This window comes from Narcine bancroftii, chromosome 12, assembly GCF_036971445.1.
Source record: "Narcine bancroftii isolate sNarBan1 chromosome 12, sNarBan1.hap1, whole genome shotgun sequence".
NCBI classification, from domain to species: Eukaryota; Metazoa; Chordata; class Chondrichthyes; order Torpediniformes; family Narcinidae; genus Narcine; species Narcine bancroftii.
Window position 1 is genome coordinate 75,200,860 of NC_091480.1, and position 20,499 is coordinate 75,221,358.

The window sequence follows — 20,499 nt, forward strand, 5'->3', positions numbered from 1 at the left end:
TTTCAGTTCACTATGTTTTTGTACTTTTCTCTCTACACTGCACTCCTTGACCTATTGTAACACTACTATAACATGGAAGGTCACCTCACTGTTCAAAGGACAATAGGTCAAAGGTCACTTCATTCCTCTCCCCCCACCTCAGCATCTATGAATATCAGATCCACCCACAGCTGACGCAACCTTCCAATTGGTCACCCTCCTCACAGGAAGTCACGTGACTCGATACCTGGGATAACCCCATAGCTGCTGCAGGAGTATGAGAAGGAGCTTGTATGTAACTTTCTTTCCCTTTGTTACCCCGAGCCCACTCCTGGCTGCGGAAGAAAGGCAGGGCTGGAGTACCAGTTGTGAGGTACAGACTGGAAGAGGTGAGGACTCAGTGTGGAAACGCACCTGGGTGAACAATTGTGATTCACCCAGTTTAACTTGTGCATTGGAATTTGTAGCTGGAGAGCTTCTTCAATCTTTGTACCATGCCTGTATGTCGGGGGAGGGGTGGCAGATAATGTTTGTTTTAACTAATAATAGATCTAGATTACTTCCAAATGTAATTGTAGCTCAGGTAACCTGCATGCTGAGGAGATCAGTTTGTGTGCAGGGGTTCTGTCTCCGGGTTTGGGTTTGAACCTGGTTGTAAATAAATTCCTAACAAATGTCCATGGGTGTAAATCGTTGAACCTTCTTGAAACCCTCAAATCTGTTACCACCACAGATTGGCACTGTGACCAGGGCTCAACATGGCACAATAGGACAACTTATGTGTAGCGATGTTTAAGTTGTTTTGGAATGCGGCTAAAGGGAAGACTCCACCCATGTGTGAGTGGAACCAAGTCCCAGGGTAGGCCCAATGATAGTGTTGGTTCGACAGTCTGGCCATCTTAGTGTAAGATTGCCTGGACTCATGTGGGGTATGGGGGGTGGGAAGGTGGGACCACCTTCTGTCCTTCCTCACCGAACCAGGGTTCCTTGGGAACAAGGGGAGTCAGAGGGGTGTCTTTTGTCTCCTGGCAGCCTAATCGAGGCACCAGCACGAGGCCCTGGAGAGAAAGGAAATGGAGATCCCCCAGCTCAAGGGTGAGGTGGAAATGTTACTGTAGTGAAGCTCCACTATAGAAGAAGTGGTCTGGATGGCACAGACCCAAGACTGAGAGTAAAGTCCCTGAAGCAGTATGCAGGCTGGTTAAGGTGCAGCAGGAGGGAGTGGCTGTTCAGAGTACAGTCAGCAGCAGGTAGTATCAGATAGCGTGGGAGACCAGGACCCCTCTTCACAGGCATGAAGCCCAGAGTTGGGCTGCAGAGACTGGAGTCTCGTGGTTGCTCCACATCCCGTACTACCTGCTGGTGGCGGGTTTGATCAAATGGATGAACAGCAGAAGCAGCAGATCCCCTCACTGTGGCACGGTTTACTGTCGTAACTTCAAAGTGTAAACGTAATAAACGTTATCTGTTTGTGGAAAGGTCATTGACCTCAGCGTTAGGTCTGTTTCCTTCTTTACATGCTGCCTGACATGTTGATATTTCGATTGTTAATTTTATTCTTAATGTTCATTGATTTTAGAACCATGTTTCAAAGAGCAACCAAGAAAATTGTGAGTGAGATTGACCCTGATGGCTTCACACTGATTCCTGCGACAAGCTCCTATCACTCTCAACACTGCAAGCCCCTTAATCTACTCATCAAGAAGGAAAAGAACACTTGGTTTTCCAAATTTTGTAAATATGTTCCAACAGCCTTCACATTGACTGACATATTGCTGGATGGCCAAGATTTGGATTTTGGTAATATTTTCCATTTGTTACATTTTACTGACCATTCCAATCTCATTTGCACATGTTACATTGGTTCCAAGTGTGAAGCAATATTAGAAAAGGGAGATTTTTTTCACTCGTACCTTGAGGAAGGGCTCAGGCCCAAAATGTTCGTAATGTATCTTTACCTCCTATGGATTCTGCGAGACTGGCTGAGTTCCTCCAGCGTTTCTGTGTTTTGACTAAAATTACAGCATCTGCTGACTTTCATCTTTCACTAGATAAAGGGATTTGAAACTTAGTGCATAAATTACCCAGAATAATGTTCACTTCCCAAAGTCATAAATTCAAATAATTCACAATAAAAATCTGCCATTATTATAAATGTGCAAGAAACTACAGCTTGTTACATCTGGATCTTTAATGCCCTTCACCTAAGGAAAACTGCAATCCATCCCTAGTCAGACAAGTATACGATTGTAGACCCACAGCAGATTACAAAAGTCTGAAATAGCTTTGTGCATCATTCAGTTCTAACGATCAGTGAGGAACCGACAATACCCATTGACTTCAACAGTGACACTGACATCTTTTCTAAGCAAAAACAATGCTGAAAGAAATACCTGATGAAGGGCCCAAGCCCGAAACATTGTTACCCTTTACTTCTTATGGATACTGCGTGACCTGCTGGGTTCTCCAGCAGGTTTGTGAATTGCGCTGGAAGATGCAATGGATAAAGCAGCATCTTCGTGAGCTCCCTGAAACAGATTAATCAATATTTTATTATCTTAGAATTGAAAAATGTAATAAAAGTAATGATCGAATCAAAAGAAGAAAATAGACCCTAAAAAAAGATGAAAAAAAAACACTAGCGCAGTTTCTGACCTTTTTAAATCTCAGAGATCGCATCAAAACTGCACTCGCCTTGTGCTTTACTCTCTGGGGTCCCTATTTTTATTCTGATTTTCGGGCATCCCCCTCAGGCTGGAACCTGGGGTGGACCTGCACCCCCCCCCCCCCCCCCCCCCCCACCGATCAATCCGCTAGTGCACAATGATATATCCAGATACAGGTCTCACTCACAACTGAATTGAAAATGTAAAGGGATGTGGATGAGACATGATTGTTGAGATAATTCGGAATCCTCGTTGCCAATGAGATAATTTGGAATGGATGATAATAAAACCAGTCATAAAAAAATATAATTATAATGTTAACCAAGGATAACAACAGTTAAAATAAGGGAAACAACAGAGAAACATCGGAAGAGCAAAAACACTTGTTATGAAAATTTAAAAAAACAAAGTGATTTTACTTGGAAGTTACCACGATTGTGCTGTACTGACAGTGTTACCAAGTCGCATCTTTCACACCAACATAACAGGTTTAATTTTTCAATCCAACTTTTTAATTATTTCCTAAAATATTCCTTTGCCCCACTAATATATTCTTAAGCCCCACGCCTCACCAAAGTATTCCCATGCCCCACCGTTGGGGCATACGCCCATCTTGAGAATCTATGTGTCAGAGGATTCTTACAAGCTCAAAAGAGGGAGGAGTCACAGGACGGGGCGGAACCAGGTAATCAGGAATACAGCAGTTCACCTCAGTGCTGTTATGGTGAAGTTTTCTTCAGAAAAAGGCAACAAACAAGTGAGTAAAAATATATATATATTATTTTACAGAAATCCAAGATACACACAAGCAATTGGATTAACAATGAACAGTTCTAACAGGCCAGGAATCTTTTATTTATTGTGAGGAAATGAGACTCCATATATATTTCCATAGAATACTACAGCACAGAAACATACCCCTTTGGCCTTCGAGTCTGTGACGAACCATTTTTCTGCCTAGTCACATTGATTTTCACCCAGTCTATAGCCCTTCATACCTCTTCATTCTATGTCCCTGTCCAAATCCTTCTTGAATGTTAAAATAGAACTCGCATTCACCACCTCAAATGGCAGTTTGTTCCACATCCTCCTCATGTTCCCCCTCAACTTTTCCACTTTCACCCTAAACCAGGGATCCATAAACTTTACTGTTGACCCCTTCAGGGACTATGTTGTACCTCATGAACCCCCCAGGCATGGAACCCCTGAGCTGAAATATGGGGGTGTAGATTGGGGGGGCTATACTGGAGGGGCTAGATGGGGGGAGCTGTGTCTAGTTTTAGGCCAGACAGTTCAGCTTTTCAGCCCTTTGTCCTCCGGCGCTACCTTGAGCCATATGTTAATTTGTCCTCTATTTGGGGATGTTGGCCCTACAACCCCAAATGGAGGAAACATTAAGAGGCAGAAAGGGCACTTACCTGTTAAATACGGCGTCTTGGGGTCCACAGCCCATGCATGGCCGGCTGGTGCATACGCAGTGAGGGAGTAATGTGATGGCGATGCTCGAAGTGCCGGCTGGCGCTCGTGTGATGAGGGGGAAGCATGATGGCAGCACATGAAGGTTTATGGCAGGTTAGCCTTCCATTGCCCCCACCCCCCTGGTGGGGATGGGGTGTGAGGGTGGAGGTGGTGTGGAGGTGCAATTTTAAATCAATCCCCACTGATGTTATTGAATCCTCTTTCAACCACCTGGCATTTATCAACCACTTTGGAGACTCCTCCCTAAACCCATGTCCTCCGGTTGCTATCTCACCTACCCTCAGTGGAAAAAGCCTATCTACATTTTCTCTATCTATCCCTCTCATAATTTTAAATACTTCTAACAAATCTACCCTCATTTATCTATGCTCCAGGGAATAAAGTCCTGACCTGTTTAACCTTTCCCTGTAACTCAGTTCCTGAAGTCCAGGCAACATCCTAGTAAATCTTCTCTGCACTCTTTCAATCTTATTGATATCTTTCCTGTAGTTCGGTGACCAAAACTGCACACAATCCTCCAAATTTGGCTTCACCAAAGTCTTACCATAGCATCCCAACTCCTATACTCAATATGCCAAAAGCTTTCTTTACAACCCTATCCACCTGTGATGCCACTTTCATGGAATTATGTATCTGTATATTTTATTTAATATATGCCTTCAGATGTTCAGGGACAGAGAGGTTGTTCTTGTACATCTGTGAAGATCATAAAAATACTCTAGAAGTGTCCAGTGAATGAGATAAGCTTCCCGTTCCCATGTGTGGTTAAGGGAAGTTCACAGTTAATAAACACTGATTATTTCTAGGATGCTACTGCAGAAAAGAACCAGCTAAAGCCTGTAATCAATTTATTTTCCTTTTTCAGGATTGAGCAGCTGCAGTTTTGCCAACTTCTCTCAGTCTTCCAGCAGCTCAGTCTCTGGGGAAATCGGAGTGAATGTGGGAACTGTTGATCCAGGGATCAGTGCATCAGGAAGTCTATCAGATTCCATATCCAATGTGGAAATGAAAAAGAAAACAATATCTGAACCTACATTACTGCTTGTGACCAAGGACAGGTAATCATATCTCACGCCAAGTTACCAGTCCCAACTCACCCAGGCAAAATGCACTGTCCCGTGGAGTTAATCAACCTGTCCCACTTTGAGATGTGTTAGGTTGAGTATTTTTAAATAGATTTTGAACATTTCTGATTATCAGAAAGTCATTACTTTGATAGCTTTGACTGTTGGTTGAGGCAGACTGTTTGATAAGCTAGTTGTAAATGTCATTTTAGAGATGTTTCCCAAGTAGGACGTTCAGACTCCTGCTTGTGATGGGATTGGGAACACAAGGTCCCATCGCCATGCATTAGTCATGTTCATCCACTGAAGGTCAAGGTGGACAGTGCGTGGGTCAATGGAGAAGGCAGCTGTCTTGTCATTGGTTCAAATTTCATGGCTTTATTTACAACCAAATTACATTAGCACCAAATTCCAACTTTAAATTCAATTAGAATGCATAATACTTACAATTGTTTCATTGTAAATTCGGGCAATCAGTCATATGTTGGGTGAATTGCATAAATTGTTGTCAAATTTCACCATCATTTGTCAATAGATCTGTCACAAAACTACTAAATACCATTTTTCTCTTTTTCTTTTCAGGAAGGTGAACAAAGAACACAACTTTGTGAAAAGACTGATGCATGGAACTATTTATATGATATCCGAGGTGATAGAGGTGGAAAAACCGTGTACTGTCAATAACACAACTAAAGGAGAATCAGCAGTTAAAATACTCATGAAGTTTCTGAAGGTGAGTATAACTTTTTCTCTTCTCTAATCCGCATATTTGTAACATAAATTCATGTGCAATTGACTAACCTTTTTGACTTCATTATTCTCAAAGCTTGAGACACAGATCAAAATTCCCACTGGCTTTCCTGGTAAATAAATAGATCTTGAGAAACTTATATATGAATGGATTTTGTGTTGATGACAGGATTAGACAGGTACATGGATGGGAGGGATAAGGACTGGGTGCAGGTCACTGGAACGAGGCACAATAGTTTGCCAAGGACTCAAAGGGCTGAAGGGCCTATTTCAGTGCTGTGATGTCCTACCTTGATCATTATTTTTCTCCCACTGATTTTGCTTGAACCATTGCATTCCTCCAGTGAAGTGGGTTTTTTTGCTCCAGATTCCAGCATCTGGTCTCTTGTGCCTCTTGAATTTGATGTGTTTTTGCAGACAGTTTCACATTTTACAGGACAAGCGTTGGTAAAGTTTTGGGGCTCACCTACAGATTTGGTCTTGCCAAACTTATTGAGCTACACAGGTTGTAACCTGGCTGGGGGCTGCATGGAGCTTTTAAGAAATGCCGTAGCAGAGCATGAGCACCTATGCTGGCTAACACAGGGATTCAGTGCTATTTGTTGCTGCCTCAAAGCTTGTGGCATCCAAGTTAGTTCCATACTTTAGCTGCTGTTTGTGTGGGGTCTGCACGTTCTCTCTGTGGCAGCGTGTATTCACCCCAAGCGCTTTTGCTTTTGCCCATGTCTCAAAGATGTGTCGGCAGATTATTTGACTTCTCAACCCTTCAATGAAAAAGAAACAGACAAATGAGAATTTATGGGACCACCCAAAATAAAAACAATGTAAGGAAGTTAGGAGGGAGGAAAATGGACTCATGATTTTTTTTTTCCTTGGGACTGGCATGGACCCAATGGACCAAATGGCCTCGAGTGCACCATTACATGGATAAGGTATGGTTTGATTCCAGGTTAGAATGGGGGATTGAGTGTGAAATGTGAAGCCATGGTGAATTAAGGCAAAGATATTATGCATTTTAATGCCTTTAATACATTGGATGTGTTTTAATATATTTTCTGAAAATTAACAATGGTTAATGTTTGAATAATTTATTTCACAACTAATAGCTTCATGAATGCAAAGTTATATCGATAGGCCTTTGGTGACTTGGTTTTTCTGGGATTTGTGACTGGCTATTTATTCTGTCCAGGGCTTAGAAGATCACACAAGATATTGGAACAGAAGTTGGCCCATCAAGTCTGCCCTGCCATTCTATCATGAGCTGATTTATCCTCCCACTCAGCCCCACTCCCAGCCTTCTCTCCATAACCTTTGATGCCCCGACTAATCATATATTTGTTGATCTCTGTCTTAAATACACCAAATGATCTCACTTCCACAGCACCTGTGGCAATAATTTCCACAAACTCACAACGTTTTGGCTAAAGAAATTTCTCTGCATCTCCGTTTTAAATTGACCTCCTTTTATTCTGAAGTTGTGCCCTCTTGTCCGTGGCCTCTCATCTTGCTAAGTTGCCTCATCTGTGGCCCCTTGTTAAAGGCCTTTTGAAAGTCCAAATACACAACATCTGCTGCATCTCCCCTGTCTATCCTACTTGTAATACCTTCAAAAAATTACAAACGTTTTGTCAGGCCTGATTTTCCATGGAAACCATGCTGACTTGGGCCTATCCTTTCGTGCACCTCTAGGTCTTCTATAACGTCATCTTTGATAATCAACTCCAACAGCTTCCCAACCACCAATATCAGGCAACTAGGTCTATAATTTCCTTTCTGCTTCCTTTCTCCCTCTTTTACAGTGGAGTGACATTCATGATCCTCCAGTCAACTGGATCCTTACCAGAATCCATTGATTCCTGGAAGATCATTACCAATGATTCCATAATCTCTGCAGCAACATCCTTCATATCCTGAGAGTGTGTTCCATCTGGTCCAGGAGACTTATCTACCCTGAAACCATTTAGCTTCCCAAGTACCTTCTCTCTCATGATCTTGACCGCACTCACTTCTCTTCCCAGAGACCCTTGAGAGTCTGGTATGCTACTAATGTCTCCCATAGTGAAGTCTGATGCAAAATCTTCATTCAGTTCCGCTGCCATCTCCTTGATTCCCATTACAATTTCTCCAGCATCATTTTATATCGTTCCTATGTCTACTTTTGTCTCTCTTTTACTCTTTATATATATATATTTTTTTAAACCTTTGGTATTCCCTTTGATATTATTTGGTAAGCTTTCATTATTCATCTTTTCCTTCCTAATCTCCTTTGTATTTGTATCCTCCAAGTTTTTAGAAGTTTTCCCAGTGCTTGATCTTCCCACTAATTTTTGCTTCCTTGTATACCCTCTCTTTGCCTTTAACTTGCCTCGTCAGCCACAATTGTCTCATTTTTCATCACAATTTTCTTTCTTTTTGGTCTGTACCTGTCTTGCACTTTCCTCATTTCTCGCAGAAACTCCAGCCATTGCAGATCTGCTGTTTTCCCCATTAGTGTGTCTTTTCCAATGGACTTTGGTCAGTTCCTCTCTCATCAGACTGTAACTTCCTTTACTCCATCCACTAAAATACCAACATGCTGGACTTGAGCTTCTCCTTTTCAAATTTCAAAGTGAACTCAATCATATTGTGATCACTTCCACCTCAGGGTTCCTTAACTTAAGCTCTCTAATCACCTCTAGTTCATTATATTGCACCCAATCCAGACCAGTCGATCTCCTGGTGGGCTCAACAAGCTGCTCCAAAAAGCCATTCTGTAGGCATTCCACAAACTCTCTCTCCTGAGATCCCAAACCGACCTGACTTTCCCAATCTACTTTCATGTTAAAATCCCCCAGATTATCATAACCTTGTCCATTTTACATTTTACTATTTCCAGTTGTATTTTTTAGTCCACATCTGGCTGTGTTTGGAGGCCTGTCTATATCTGCCATTAGGGTCCTTTTACTTTTATCATTCCTTAACTCAACCATGAGGATTCTACCTATTTTGATCCTATGTCACTTCTTACCAATGATTTAATATTGCTGCTTACCACCACCCTCTCTGCCTCAAGTCACCTGATTGCACCTCCTCCAATCGCTTTCTCACTTGCTCCACCTTTCCACCCAAAGTTTTCTAACCATTTGAAATCTTTGATTCATTTGGGATCTATTGCATTCTTAATTGTTCAACTCACTTCGTTGCTCTTCCTCTGTAAAATATTGATGAAAGGTCAATAACCTGAAACTTTGACTCCATTTCTTTCCCCGTAGATGTAGCATGACCTAATATTCCAGTTCCCTCTTTTGCTTCAGATTTCCAATATCCATTGATGCTAATTTTCAGCTCCTCTCAGGCACAATATTTATAAAATGTGGTACCACACGCGTCTACTACAGTGTTAGTTCTTTGTCTGGATTGTAATGGCTATTGCTTGTTAAAATTGTTTTTTATTTCATCCACAGCTCATTTGGTTTCTGTGTTCCAGTACCATTTCTTATTCTTCTTAAGTAGTTCATTCAGGGGATTACATAACATAGAAATCTTTGGAATGTGTCGGCGACAATGGTTTACTTGACCCAGAAATGATTGCAGTTCTGTTTTGTTGGTCAAGTAGGGAGCATTTTGTACAGCTTCTGTATCCTTGTTGTCCATTTGAACCCCTTTTTATTGATGGTGAAACCTAAATAGGTCACCGATGATGCCATGAACACACACTTATCTTTTTGTAGTCGGACGTTTGCCTGTTGTAGTCGATTCAGAAAAATGTCTAGGGTAGTTAGATGTTCAGTGTCATCCCTGCCGGTAAATGATGATGTCATCTAAGTAGCAGACTACATTGAGTCCTTGCAGTAACTTGTCCATAATTGCTTGGGATATGGCTAGTGCTTCTGATATTCCGTACAGCATATGGGTATATGTAAATAATCCCAAATGTCACATATTTCCGGGAGCTGTAGTCTAGCTCCGCCTGTTGGTAGGCCTATGACAAGCCCAGTTTAGTGAATTTTTGTCCCCCGTTAATGTTTGGAATAATCCTTCGGCCTTTGGAATGGCATGTTCCAGAATTTGTAGAGCTTGATTGATAGTCATTTTGTAATCAGCACAGATAAGTATTTCTCCATTTGCCTTGCGTACTGGTGTGATTGGGGTTGCCCAATCAGAGTACTGGATTTTTTCTAATATCCCTTCTTTTGCAGTCTATTAAGTTCTGATTTGATTTTTCCCTTTATTGCGAAAGGTATGGCTCTGGGTTTGCAAAATTTGGGTTCTGCTTTGTGTTTCACGTGTAGTTTGGGTTGTCCCTCATGAATTTTTCACAAACCATTTTCGAATACTGCGCTGTAACATTTTAAAATTGGAGCCAGTTTGGGGTCCGTGGTTCACTGCAGGTGTTCATCCATTTTTCTTTATTCTTTTAGTTGGTTATCTTCCCTATTTCTTGCCAATCCAGCTGAAGGTTGCTTAACCAATTGCGACCGAGCAATGCTGGCCCTTTGGTGTCCACGATACAGAGGGGCAACTGTACTTAACGTGTACATTGCACTTTTCAAAAACTTGTATTTCCTCCCCTGTAACAGTTTTTAAGATGGTGTCCGTTTGGAGTATCTTTGCGTGCAGTAGCAGGCGCTCTTTCATTGTTCTGGGCATTAGGGAAACCGCTGCTCCCGTATCTAGTTCCATCCGTATCAGATTTTTGTTAATGTGGACATGGGTGTAAAAATTCGGCCCTTTGTGGCCCAGTGCACAGATGTGGATTACTTGTATAACATGTTTACTTTTATTTGGCTCCTCTTCTGATTCATTGGTATCTGTGTTCTCAGTGTCTGGGCTTTCTCCTGTCTCTTGTGCAAATTGTATTTTTCTGGAGCCTGGTTTAATCATTGGGCATCTTACTTTGATGTGCCCCTTCTCATTGCATTTGTGGCATTTGGCTTTTTTGAAACAGCAACTATTGGGACTGTGTTTCGTCTTCTCACAGCAAAAACATTTTTGGCGGGCAGGTTCCCGGTGGGAAGAATCTTGGCACCAAGATTTAATGATAGCCAAGTCTCTCTGGCAGACATCAGCTTTGCTTGACGCTGTCTCAAAAGCAGTAGCAATGCCTAACACCAGTTCAAGTGTCACATTTCGTGTTGCAATTAGTTTTTCTTGGGTAGTTTGTTCAGCTAAACTCACTAATTGATCTCTTAATGCAATTATCCAAATGCACAGTATCTAGACAGTTTACGTAACGCAACCATGAAATTTGGGAAATTCTCTGTGCTGTTGTTTACATCGGTAAAATTTATGTCTTTCTGTCATTTCTGGAGGTCGAGGGTTAAGGTGCTGACAGATTTCAGCACATGTTTTCATTGAAGCCATGTGTGGGCTAGTTAGCAATCTTAAGAGCTCATAGGTGCCTCCTCCCATTACGGTTAGAAACTATGCCCATTTTTTTATCCAGTGGAGGATTTTCATGTACGATGTAATGATTATCAAAATGTTCTACATACAATTCCCAAGTGTCTTGATCTTCATTGAATTTGTCAAAGTAAGATGCAGGAACTGCTGCCGCAATCTCTTGGGATTCCCAATTTTTCTCTGTCTTCTGTAGTTGTAAATGTGTAAAAGTTGAATGAGTTCTTGAATCCTTGTCACCACTGTTATGTTTGAGGTCCCCCCCCCCCTTGAAAATCAAAGACAGCCGCAGCATCAATGTAGGCTCACTCAATGTTTTACTAATTACATACTACAAGCATTACTACGAAGCGTTCAGTATAAATCAGTTCCACACTTCATCATGTTCATGTAATGGTGTCATATCCAACATTTTTCATTTTCCCTTGCAAGTTTTTTATCACCTCTGATTCCTTTGGTTCATGAGGTTCATTTCAGTTTCACATTCCCTTCTCTTGGATCATAGTACCGTAAATCCTCCTCTGCCCTTTCTCCAATAAATTTCACTTTCTCAAATAAATACTGTATTTCCAGGCTGAGAGTGGAGTCAGCATAAGCAGGGAGGAGAAATTAACCGTTCCGGCTGGAACAACTATTGCGTACAAGGTCTCTGAACTCATGATTAACCAGAATGACACGTTGGGTATGTAAAACGATCATACTATAATAAGAAGTAGCTGTTTGAATACATGAATTATTGATTAATTCATTAAAATTTTTAACTCATGAAACAAGAACCTGTCCAAAATACAGGATTTTTTTTTGTTTTTTCAGAATTAATTTATGATGTGGAATCACGATCCTCGATTTGTGGTAAGTAGTTCCACACTTTCTGATTCGGCACTTTCACTTGATTCTACTGAGGCCACTAATCCAGATACTGGCATTGTCATGACCCCAAGGAGTTTGGTTGCTATCAACTGACTGTTTGTCTTAGATGATGGTAAAATCCTGGCTCCCTGCTTGATAGTTACTCAGAGACTGGTGCAGAGCACAAATACACTTTTATTAGCTTACAACTCACAGCCAGTATTTACAGAGGTTTTCAGGTAATTCTGAGCTAAGGCGGGAAAACAGGGTTTATATCAGGACTGACGGGGGTGAAGCCAAGAGGAGGAGTCGGCCATCTAATCTACACACTGCATTCACCCCTTCCTTCAGAAAAGAACCTGCAGATGAAAACAGAGGCCACATTCAGCAAAAAAAATTACAATTATTTACAAATTGAGTCTGTCAGGGGGCCTGGTTATTCTGGTTGAGCACCTTAGTACTGGTGGACTTTGGCCTTCCAGAACTTCCTGTGACTCCTGTGGTTCCTGGGTCTTGGGACTTGGGGGGGTCCCGGATCCGATGGTAGCTCCTTTGGAGCCATGTCATCTGGAACCCTGTGTGGGGTATTTGGAGGGGGGTTCCAGGCCTATTGTGGGCGTCGGGACCTCAGTTCCTGAAGGTGCCAGATCTCCAATCAAGACGGCGTCCTCCCTGCCATCCGGGTATGGCCACATCGGCACTCATCTGGTTTGCATGCAGTAAGGTGCATTTTCTTTTTTATATATATTTTATTTATTCAACTTATATAATGCCAAAAATTAAGAATATTATAACATAGTTACATAATAGAATATTAAAAATATTATGTTGCAAATCTATTTATAAAAACTAAAATATAGAATTTAAATAAAAAAACCCTAATAAACCCCCTCCCCCCCAGCTAATTGGATCCCAAAACTAATATATAAGATATTTCATTATAAAATGATTACAAATAATTAAATCGGATTGCATCAGTTGACACTCAAAGACCTCAAAAACATCATAAAATAATTATATTTTTGGGGAAAACTTCACTGATCAAGAAAAAAATACATTCATAATTTTAATTTCAATATTTTTGCATACAGACCCCAAATTTGCAAAAATAAAAAAAATCCCTTAAATTATACGTGATTCTTTTCTGATGGAATACAGCTTTGAATCTCAGTGTGCCATCTGTCTAATGTTCATGAAACATCAGATTTCCATGTTACAGCGACACATTTCCTTGCTATTACTCAGCCCAACTTAACAAACTTTAACTGGGAATCTGACAACAATAATTTAGGAGTAGCACTTTCAAAATTTCCTAACAAAAACAATTCAGGATTTAAAGGAAAATTCACTCCCGTTATCCATTCTAGAAATTTACTAATAGAAACCCAAAAAGGGTTGATCTTTGAACAAGACCATGTAGAATGAAGAAAAGTTCCAATTTCTGTTCCACATCTAAAACAATAATCCAATAAATCTGATCTCCATCTACTCAATTTCTGAGGAGATATATATAATTGATATAAAAAATTATAATGAAATAATCTATATTGTACATTAATAGTATTTCTCACAACTTCTTTACACAAATTCTGCCAAACTTGTTGATCTATTATCGTGTCCAGATCTTGTTCCCATCTTTCTTTTGAATTAAACAACCCAATTTTAGATGCCTGTTCATGTAATAATATATATGCAATTGAAATAAATTTTTTAACCATTCCATCAACCATAATTTGTTCCAAATTTGAAAGATCTTTTAAAATAATGTCCGGTCCCAATTTCTCTCTCAAAAAGGCCCTCAATTGAAAGTAACAAAATAATGTGTTAGAAGGTAGACCATATTTAACCATTAATTGATCAAAAGACATCAATCTATTATTATGATAACAATCCCCTAAATTAGAAATTCCCTTATTTGTACCATATATTTAAAAAAGGATTATCTTTTGATTAAAAACAACAAAGGATTAATTATTGGTGTTTTTTAATGAAATAATATATCCATCAACTTCTAATTTAACTTTATTCCAAATATTCAACCAATGTTTTAATATTGGAGCTTCCTGATCTATTATATTAGATTTTAAAATCCCACTTATAAATAAACTCATCTAGTTTAACTTCTCCTATCTTATTTAGTTCAATATCCACCCATGATGGTTTAATTTTACCAAACATAAAAACTAAAAATTTTAATTGTGCTGCTCTATAATAATTTTTAAAATTGGGAAGTTGTAATCCTCCCTGTTCATATTTCCATGTGAATTTTTCTTGAACAGCGGGTCCGTTTCGCTTCTCCTCATGTGCTTTTTCAGCAGGACCGGTCCTGGTGTTGTTAGCCAGGCTGAAAGAGTGGCCCCCCGCCATGGATTTCCTTGGGAATGCAAACCTTAGTTTGTGAGGAGTCGCATTGGTCGCTGTGCAGAGAAGCGACTTTATGGAGTGGAGCATGGTGGGCAGAATCTCTTGCCAGTGCGAGTCTGGAAGGCCTTTAGACTGGAGGGCCATTTATACAACCTTCCAAACTGTTGCATTCTTCTTTTCAACTTGTCCATTCTCCTGGGGGTTGAGGCGATGCTTCTTGCGAGCAGGTCCTGGTGTAGCTCTTCGCTCATAAACGATGAGCCCCAGTCACTATGAATATAGCTGGGATACCCAAACATGGTGAAAATGGAGTGCAGAGCTCTGATGACTGTGGCGGTGGAGGTGTCTGGATAGAGGATAGCGAACATAAAATGCGATTACTCATCAATAAGGTTAAGAAAGTACACGTTTCCATTGGTGGAAGGAAGGGGCCCTTTGAAATTGAAGTTGAGTCGTTCGATGGGTTGGGAATCTTTTGTTAAGGTGGTAGGTGCAGTTTGCACTCAGCACAGACCTGGCATGACCCGGTCATCTCCCTGATGTCTTCAATAGAGAAAGGCAGGTTGCGCACTTTGACGAAGTGGGCCATGCAGGTGATGCCTGGGTGCCAGAGCTCATCATGAAGTGACCACAACTGGCTGGTGTGTGCCGCGGCACAGCTTCCTCGGGATAGAGCATCTGGAGACTATTTGAGTGTAGCTGGCCTATACACTATGTTGGAGAGTTCGATCCTCCACCTCGTGATCTTGTCACTCTTTATTTGGCCCCTGTTCATATTATTGAACGTGAATGCTACAGATCGCTGATCAGTGAGCAGAGTGAATTTCCTGCCAGCCAGGTAGTGCCTGGCTGGTAGCCTCCACAATGGGTTGAGTCTCCTCCACAGACAGGTTTCGGAGCTCACGGTCTTGCAGGGTGAGGGAAAATAAAGCTACCGGCCTGCCCACCTGATTAAAGGTCACAGCCAGAACTACATCGGAGGCATCGCTTTCCACCTGGAATGGTGCGTTTTCATCCATCGCATGCACGGTGGCTTTTGTGATGCAGCTCCTGACATAGTTAAAAGCCGCCTGGGCTTCAGCCGACAATGGGAAGGAGGTAGATTTTAAGAGGGGGCAGACCTTGTCAGCGTAATGAGGTAACCATTGAGCATAGTATGAGAAGAGGCCCAGGCACCTCCTTAGTGCCTTCAGGGTCTGTGGGATAGGGAGGACTAAGAGGGGGCACATATGCTCAGGGTCTGGGCCAAAGATGCTGTTCTCCACCACGTAGCCCAGGATAGCTACGCATTTGGTCCTGAACATGGATTTACTGGCATTGTATGTGAAGTTCAGGGATTTGGTTGTGTGGAGAAATTTCTGGAGATTGGCGTCGTGGTCCTCCAGATTGTGTCTGCAAATGGTGACATCGAGATAGGGCAATGTAGCCTTAGCCTGTACTTATCTACCATTTCCTCCATCTGCCTCTGGAAGACTGAGACCCCATTTGTAATACTGAAAGGGACCCTCAGGAACTGATAAAGCCATCCATCTGCCTCAAATGCGGTGTAGGGACGGTCCTCGGAAAAGATTGGTAACCTGGTGATATACAACTTTCCAGTCAATAGTTGAATAGACCATTGCTCAATTTCATTCACCATGTCAGAAATTTGGGGGTGGGGGGGTATGTGCCCAGGAGTGTGAAGCCATTAATAGTATGGCTATAGTCAATCACTAGCCTGAGCTTTTCTTCCCCTCTCACAACCACTACCTGGTCTCTCCATGGGCTGTTGCTGGGTTCAATGATTTTTTTATCCTTAAGCAGCCATTGTGTTTCAGCTCTAATAAATTCTCTGTCCCCTGCACTGTATCACCTGAATTAGGTTCTGAAACAAAGTGGAGGGGGGTGCGGTTTGATATTCAGTGTGAAGAGACCGCGTGTAGTGTTTGGATTTTGGGACCTTCCGTTCCACACCGTGATTGGGGGAAGTGGACCTGAGTACTCCATAGTCACACTTTTAGTCTTGGATCAGCAACACAAAAGCACACAAACTTTTCAATACATACAGTCGGAACTTGCAAAATTCCTCCCCCCCCCCACCCCTTTTACAGATAAGTGCACCGTACAATACCTCTGAATAGTTGCCAAATACGATTGCGACACTAGATAGATACGGTAGTCTATGGGGTAAACCTTTAATTTGTATCGCTGAGCGGTCATAGAATTTATAAATCCCTTGTCGAGCCAGTGTCTATTAAACAATCCTCAATCATCGAGTTTCTCAGCTGGTGGGGTTTTGCTTGGGCGAGGATGACTGATGCTAGCGTTCCGAAGCCTGCATCACTCCCCTGCCACCATCATCTTGATCCAAAGACCGGAAAGGTGGCATCAACCATGAGGAGCGGCAAGATGGCCGCTGTTCCCATTGTTGCTTCTCTTCCGGTAGTGGTGACGCCCACCATTGCTTCTCTTCTGGTAGCAGTTCCTGTCACGAGGCGCAGCAAGATGGTGGCGGCGAGCAGAATGGAGAGGCCATGGCCCGCACCTCTGGGCTTGGGCTTGGGGTGTAAGACTGTTCAGGGGCCGCACACGCGGTAGCCTTCCTGGGGTTCCTCTTTGCCCAACAGACTTTCACCCAGTGTCCCCTCTTACCATATCCTGAGCACAAGGAGTCTCTCGCAGGTCATCTGGCGTGGGGGTGTTTGGCCTGTCCGCAAAAGTAGCACTCCTGGTCACGTGTGGCCAGGTGTCAGGGAAAAATCTCTTTTCCAGAATAACTCAGGTGGAGACTTCAGAGTTTGCTTCGAGAGCTTTATTTCATGATATCACGGAGAGACCGTCCTGATTCACACCAGGACAGGACTCTGCCTTCTGTAGGGAGACAACAAGTGCGAAGATCATTTCCTCTATCTCGCTGATGGGTAAATTGGCCCACCTTGGATTTCCCTTCCTTATGGGCAAACAGTCCTTCTCTTTCCATATTAGTTAGAACAGTCAAAGTGTTTGAGGTCTTGTTTTGCCAATCCAAGACTTTCAGTTTATACATTTTGGCACACTGTGGTAGCATGCAATTTAAAAGGGTCTGAACAGCCTACAGCTGATTCTGATCCAGTGGGATTCCTACATTATCTTCCCACGTACTCTTCCATCTAGTTGCAAAATCAGTGATAGACTCATCAGACTTTTACTGACACTTCGTGACTTCCCCTACGTCACCATGTTTCTTAGCTCCCTGCAGGAAAGCAGTCTTTCCTCTATTATGCAACCAATGCACCATAGATCAATTCCCCTGACCTACGTTTCATCTCCAATAACCATTCTCCCCTTCCGGGACAACAAAGGAATCCTTTATTCTCTTGCCATACGCTCCCATAGGCAGCCTGCAGTAATAATCTCACATCTCTCAGGAGAGGACTATATATTGTACAGGTTTGCACCAGCCATAAGGCTGTAGGACATTTTACCGGATTTGGGGCTGGTGAAATCATCTCCCTACCTTCTCCAGGAATCCACAGCTTCAAAACGGGCAAATCCCCTATCATGAATCTAGGATTTTGAAATTTAGGGCCTGTAGATGAATCAGTTGCCTTTTTTATGGGCTCTCAGGCAGACTTTTTACTTCTCAATCTGGGGCCCGTAGCACCCTCCTCATTCTGTCGACCTCCAAGAGCCTTTGGCTTTGGTCCTGCTGGCCCTTAGTCCTGTCTCGGCCATCAGGGACATTATCACCACACCCCATGGCTCCTTCCTCCAATAACAACTTTTGGTAACTACCGTTCTTTAGCCTCACCCCCTTTCAGCTGGGATCTTGGCAGTTGCTCCCCCTTTCAGCTAGGAGCGATCCAACAGCTTTCCCCCTTTCAAATTTAAATTTGGTTCTTTAAGAATCCTGTCAATGGGATCCCATCCTCGTTCTCAGGTTTTGTCAGGGAAAAATCTCTTTTCCAGAATAACTCAGGTGGAGACTTCAGAGTTTGCTTCGAGAGCTTTATTTCATGATATCACGGAGAGACCGCCCTGATTGACACCAGGACAGGACTTTGCCTTCTGTAGGGAGACAACACATTTTTATACAGATGAACAAACAAATCTTATCTTCCTTCTGTGTACAAAGCACATTCCTAAGCAGACTAGGTCATGGGTATGTCTCTGCAGCCAGTGGAAACCAGCTTGGTTCTTAGCTTACAAAGGAAACAGATATCCACATTTGCAGCATTTGTATATTTGCATATACAATAAAATCAATTTTTTCTTCTACATCGGGGTAATTGATACCTGGGACAGTTGTACTCCGTAAGCCCGGCTTTCCAAGTAGGCGCCGCTTTCGTTAGTGAGGGGGTCTGCTCCCAGTTGGGCCTGTTCGAGCAATTTCGCCAGATCGTGGGTCCTTCTTCCCCAATCCAAGACTTTTTTTGAGCTTTGATCAATACTTGATCAAGTGATAGTCACTGCCTCACATACTTCAATCTCATTCCAGTGATGAGAGTATCCCAGATTTGTTTTTCCTCCCTCACCTGGACTGAGACCGCCTCGTAGTTGTACTTTCTCATCAGCGTCCATGGTTCCAAGACGTAGTCCTCCAGCGATTCACCCTGTTGTTGCCGACATCGTGAGAGTTGGTGACTCACGAGCTCACCGTTCTGGGGCCTCACGTAGTGGGCCTTCAGACCTCCAATGGCCGTCTTGTACATCGCGCAGTCCCTGATGACCGCGTATCCCTTGGGACCAACTCGAGAGGAGGGCCGATCTTCGGAGGCCATCAGGAGTGGAAGACTTTGTGGGTAGCTGCTATGTATGTCTGGAAGCACTCCAACCAGTAGGCAAATTTCTCTGGGGCCTCTGGGGACAGAGGGTCGACCTGGAGCTGCGAGGCTTCAAGAAGGCTTCCATCCCATCTTCAAAAGTAAGCTAATAAAAGTGTAGCGTGATCGATAGTACTCAGAGACTTGTGAGGAGCACAAACCCACTTTTATTAGCTTACAGCTAACGGCCGATATCTTAATGAATAGTCTTCAGGTAATTCTGAGGTGGGAAAACAGGGTTTATATCGGGAGCCAAGAGGAGGGGTCGGCCGTCTAATCTACACAGACAGTGAATTTTAGTTCACTGCGCTGCTACAGCTTAACTTTACATTTTTCTCAAAATGTTAATACCTGTACAAGTTGTGAGCAATGTTGGCATGTACTTTGGTCCAGAATTTTTAACGTGTATCAATGTCCCTGTAGTATTGCAAAAATGACAAGGATCACAGCTCTTTATACAGAGGAGAATGGTGGGAGTTCTAGAAATAGAAGCCTCTTTTCGATAAATGATAAATGATCATGAGTTTTGAAGCAATTTCCCTTTCTGCAGTAGCTTGCCAGCTAAATGAGTGTTTCCAGAATTTTCTGTTTCCATTTAAATCTGAAACTTTCTCCTCCACTGTAAAAAGATCACAGATGATCTTTCACTCTGAACAACCTTTTTACATGAACACTGCTTTTGGAACTGATTATTTTCCAAGGCAGTCTCAGCTGACATCTTGGTGAAGAAGATGAAACAAGTTCCAGTAGGATTGACAAGCAGCAAGGTTCACTTTACACACCAATCATTAATGTTCCTGAATGTCACTTTGGGTTAGTGTTACAATTGACTTGTCTGTCCATCACACCTCAAGGGCGCTGACATCAAAAACTTATCAAACGGCCAAATAGTCAAATTGGATTAGACTTGATGGACGGCACTGTTGTCCTGGAAGAGGTGGGGTGAAAGGGCCAGTGGCTGTGTTGTGCATTCCTCTAATTCTACAAACTTTCAGCCAGATGAATTGGTGGCAGCAGGTATAATTGCAGTGTTGAAAAGGTGTTTGGACAAGTACTTGGATTTGGAAAGGTGTACAGGCATGCAGAGTTATTGTGGGCAAATGGGATTCATGTATATGGTTACATTGGACAATGGGAGACAAGCGGGTCTACTTTCATACTGTTCCAATCTATGATCTATCATTCTGT

The 20,499-nt window shown here is 42.4% G+C and overlaps 1 protein-coding gene across 1 annotated transcript in view; it reads left to right on the plus strand.

Annotated features, from left to right (window-relative positions):
• The first annotated feature begins 239 nt into the window (after positions 1 to 239).
• LOC138747561 (gasdermin-A2-like) overlaps positions 240 to 20,499 on the plus strand; it is a 30,204-nt gene continuing 9,944 nt past the window's right edge. Inside the window, exons 1-6 of the mRNA XM_069906880.1 lie at positions 240 to 368; positions 1,559 to 1,779; positions 4,990 to 5,182; positions 5,771 to 5,921; positions 11,891 to 11,999; positions 12,131 to 12,169. Of these exons, the coding sequence (XP_069762981.1) occupies positions 1,563 to 1,779; positions 4,990 to 5,182; positions 5,771 to 5,921; positions 11,891 to 11,999; positions 12,131 to 12,169 (709 nt within the window). The 5' untranslated portion in view covers positions 240 to 368; positions 1,559 to 1,562. The remainder of the gene's footprint in view (positions 369 to 1,558; positions 1,780 to 4,989; positions 5,183 to 5,770; positions 5,922 to 11,890; positions 12,000 to 12,130; positions 12,170 to 20,499) is intronic.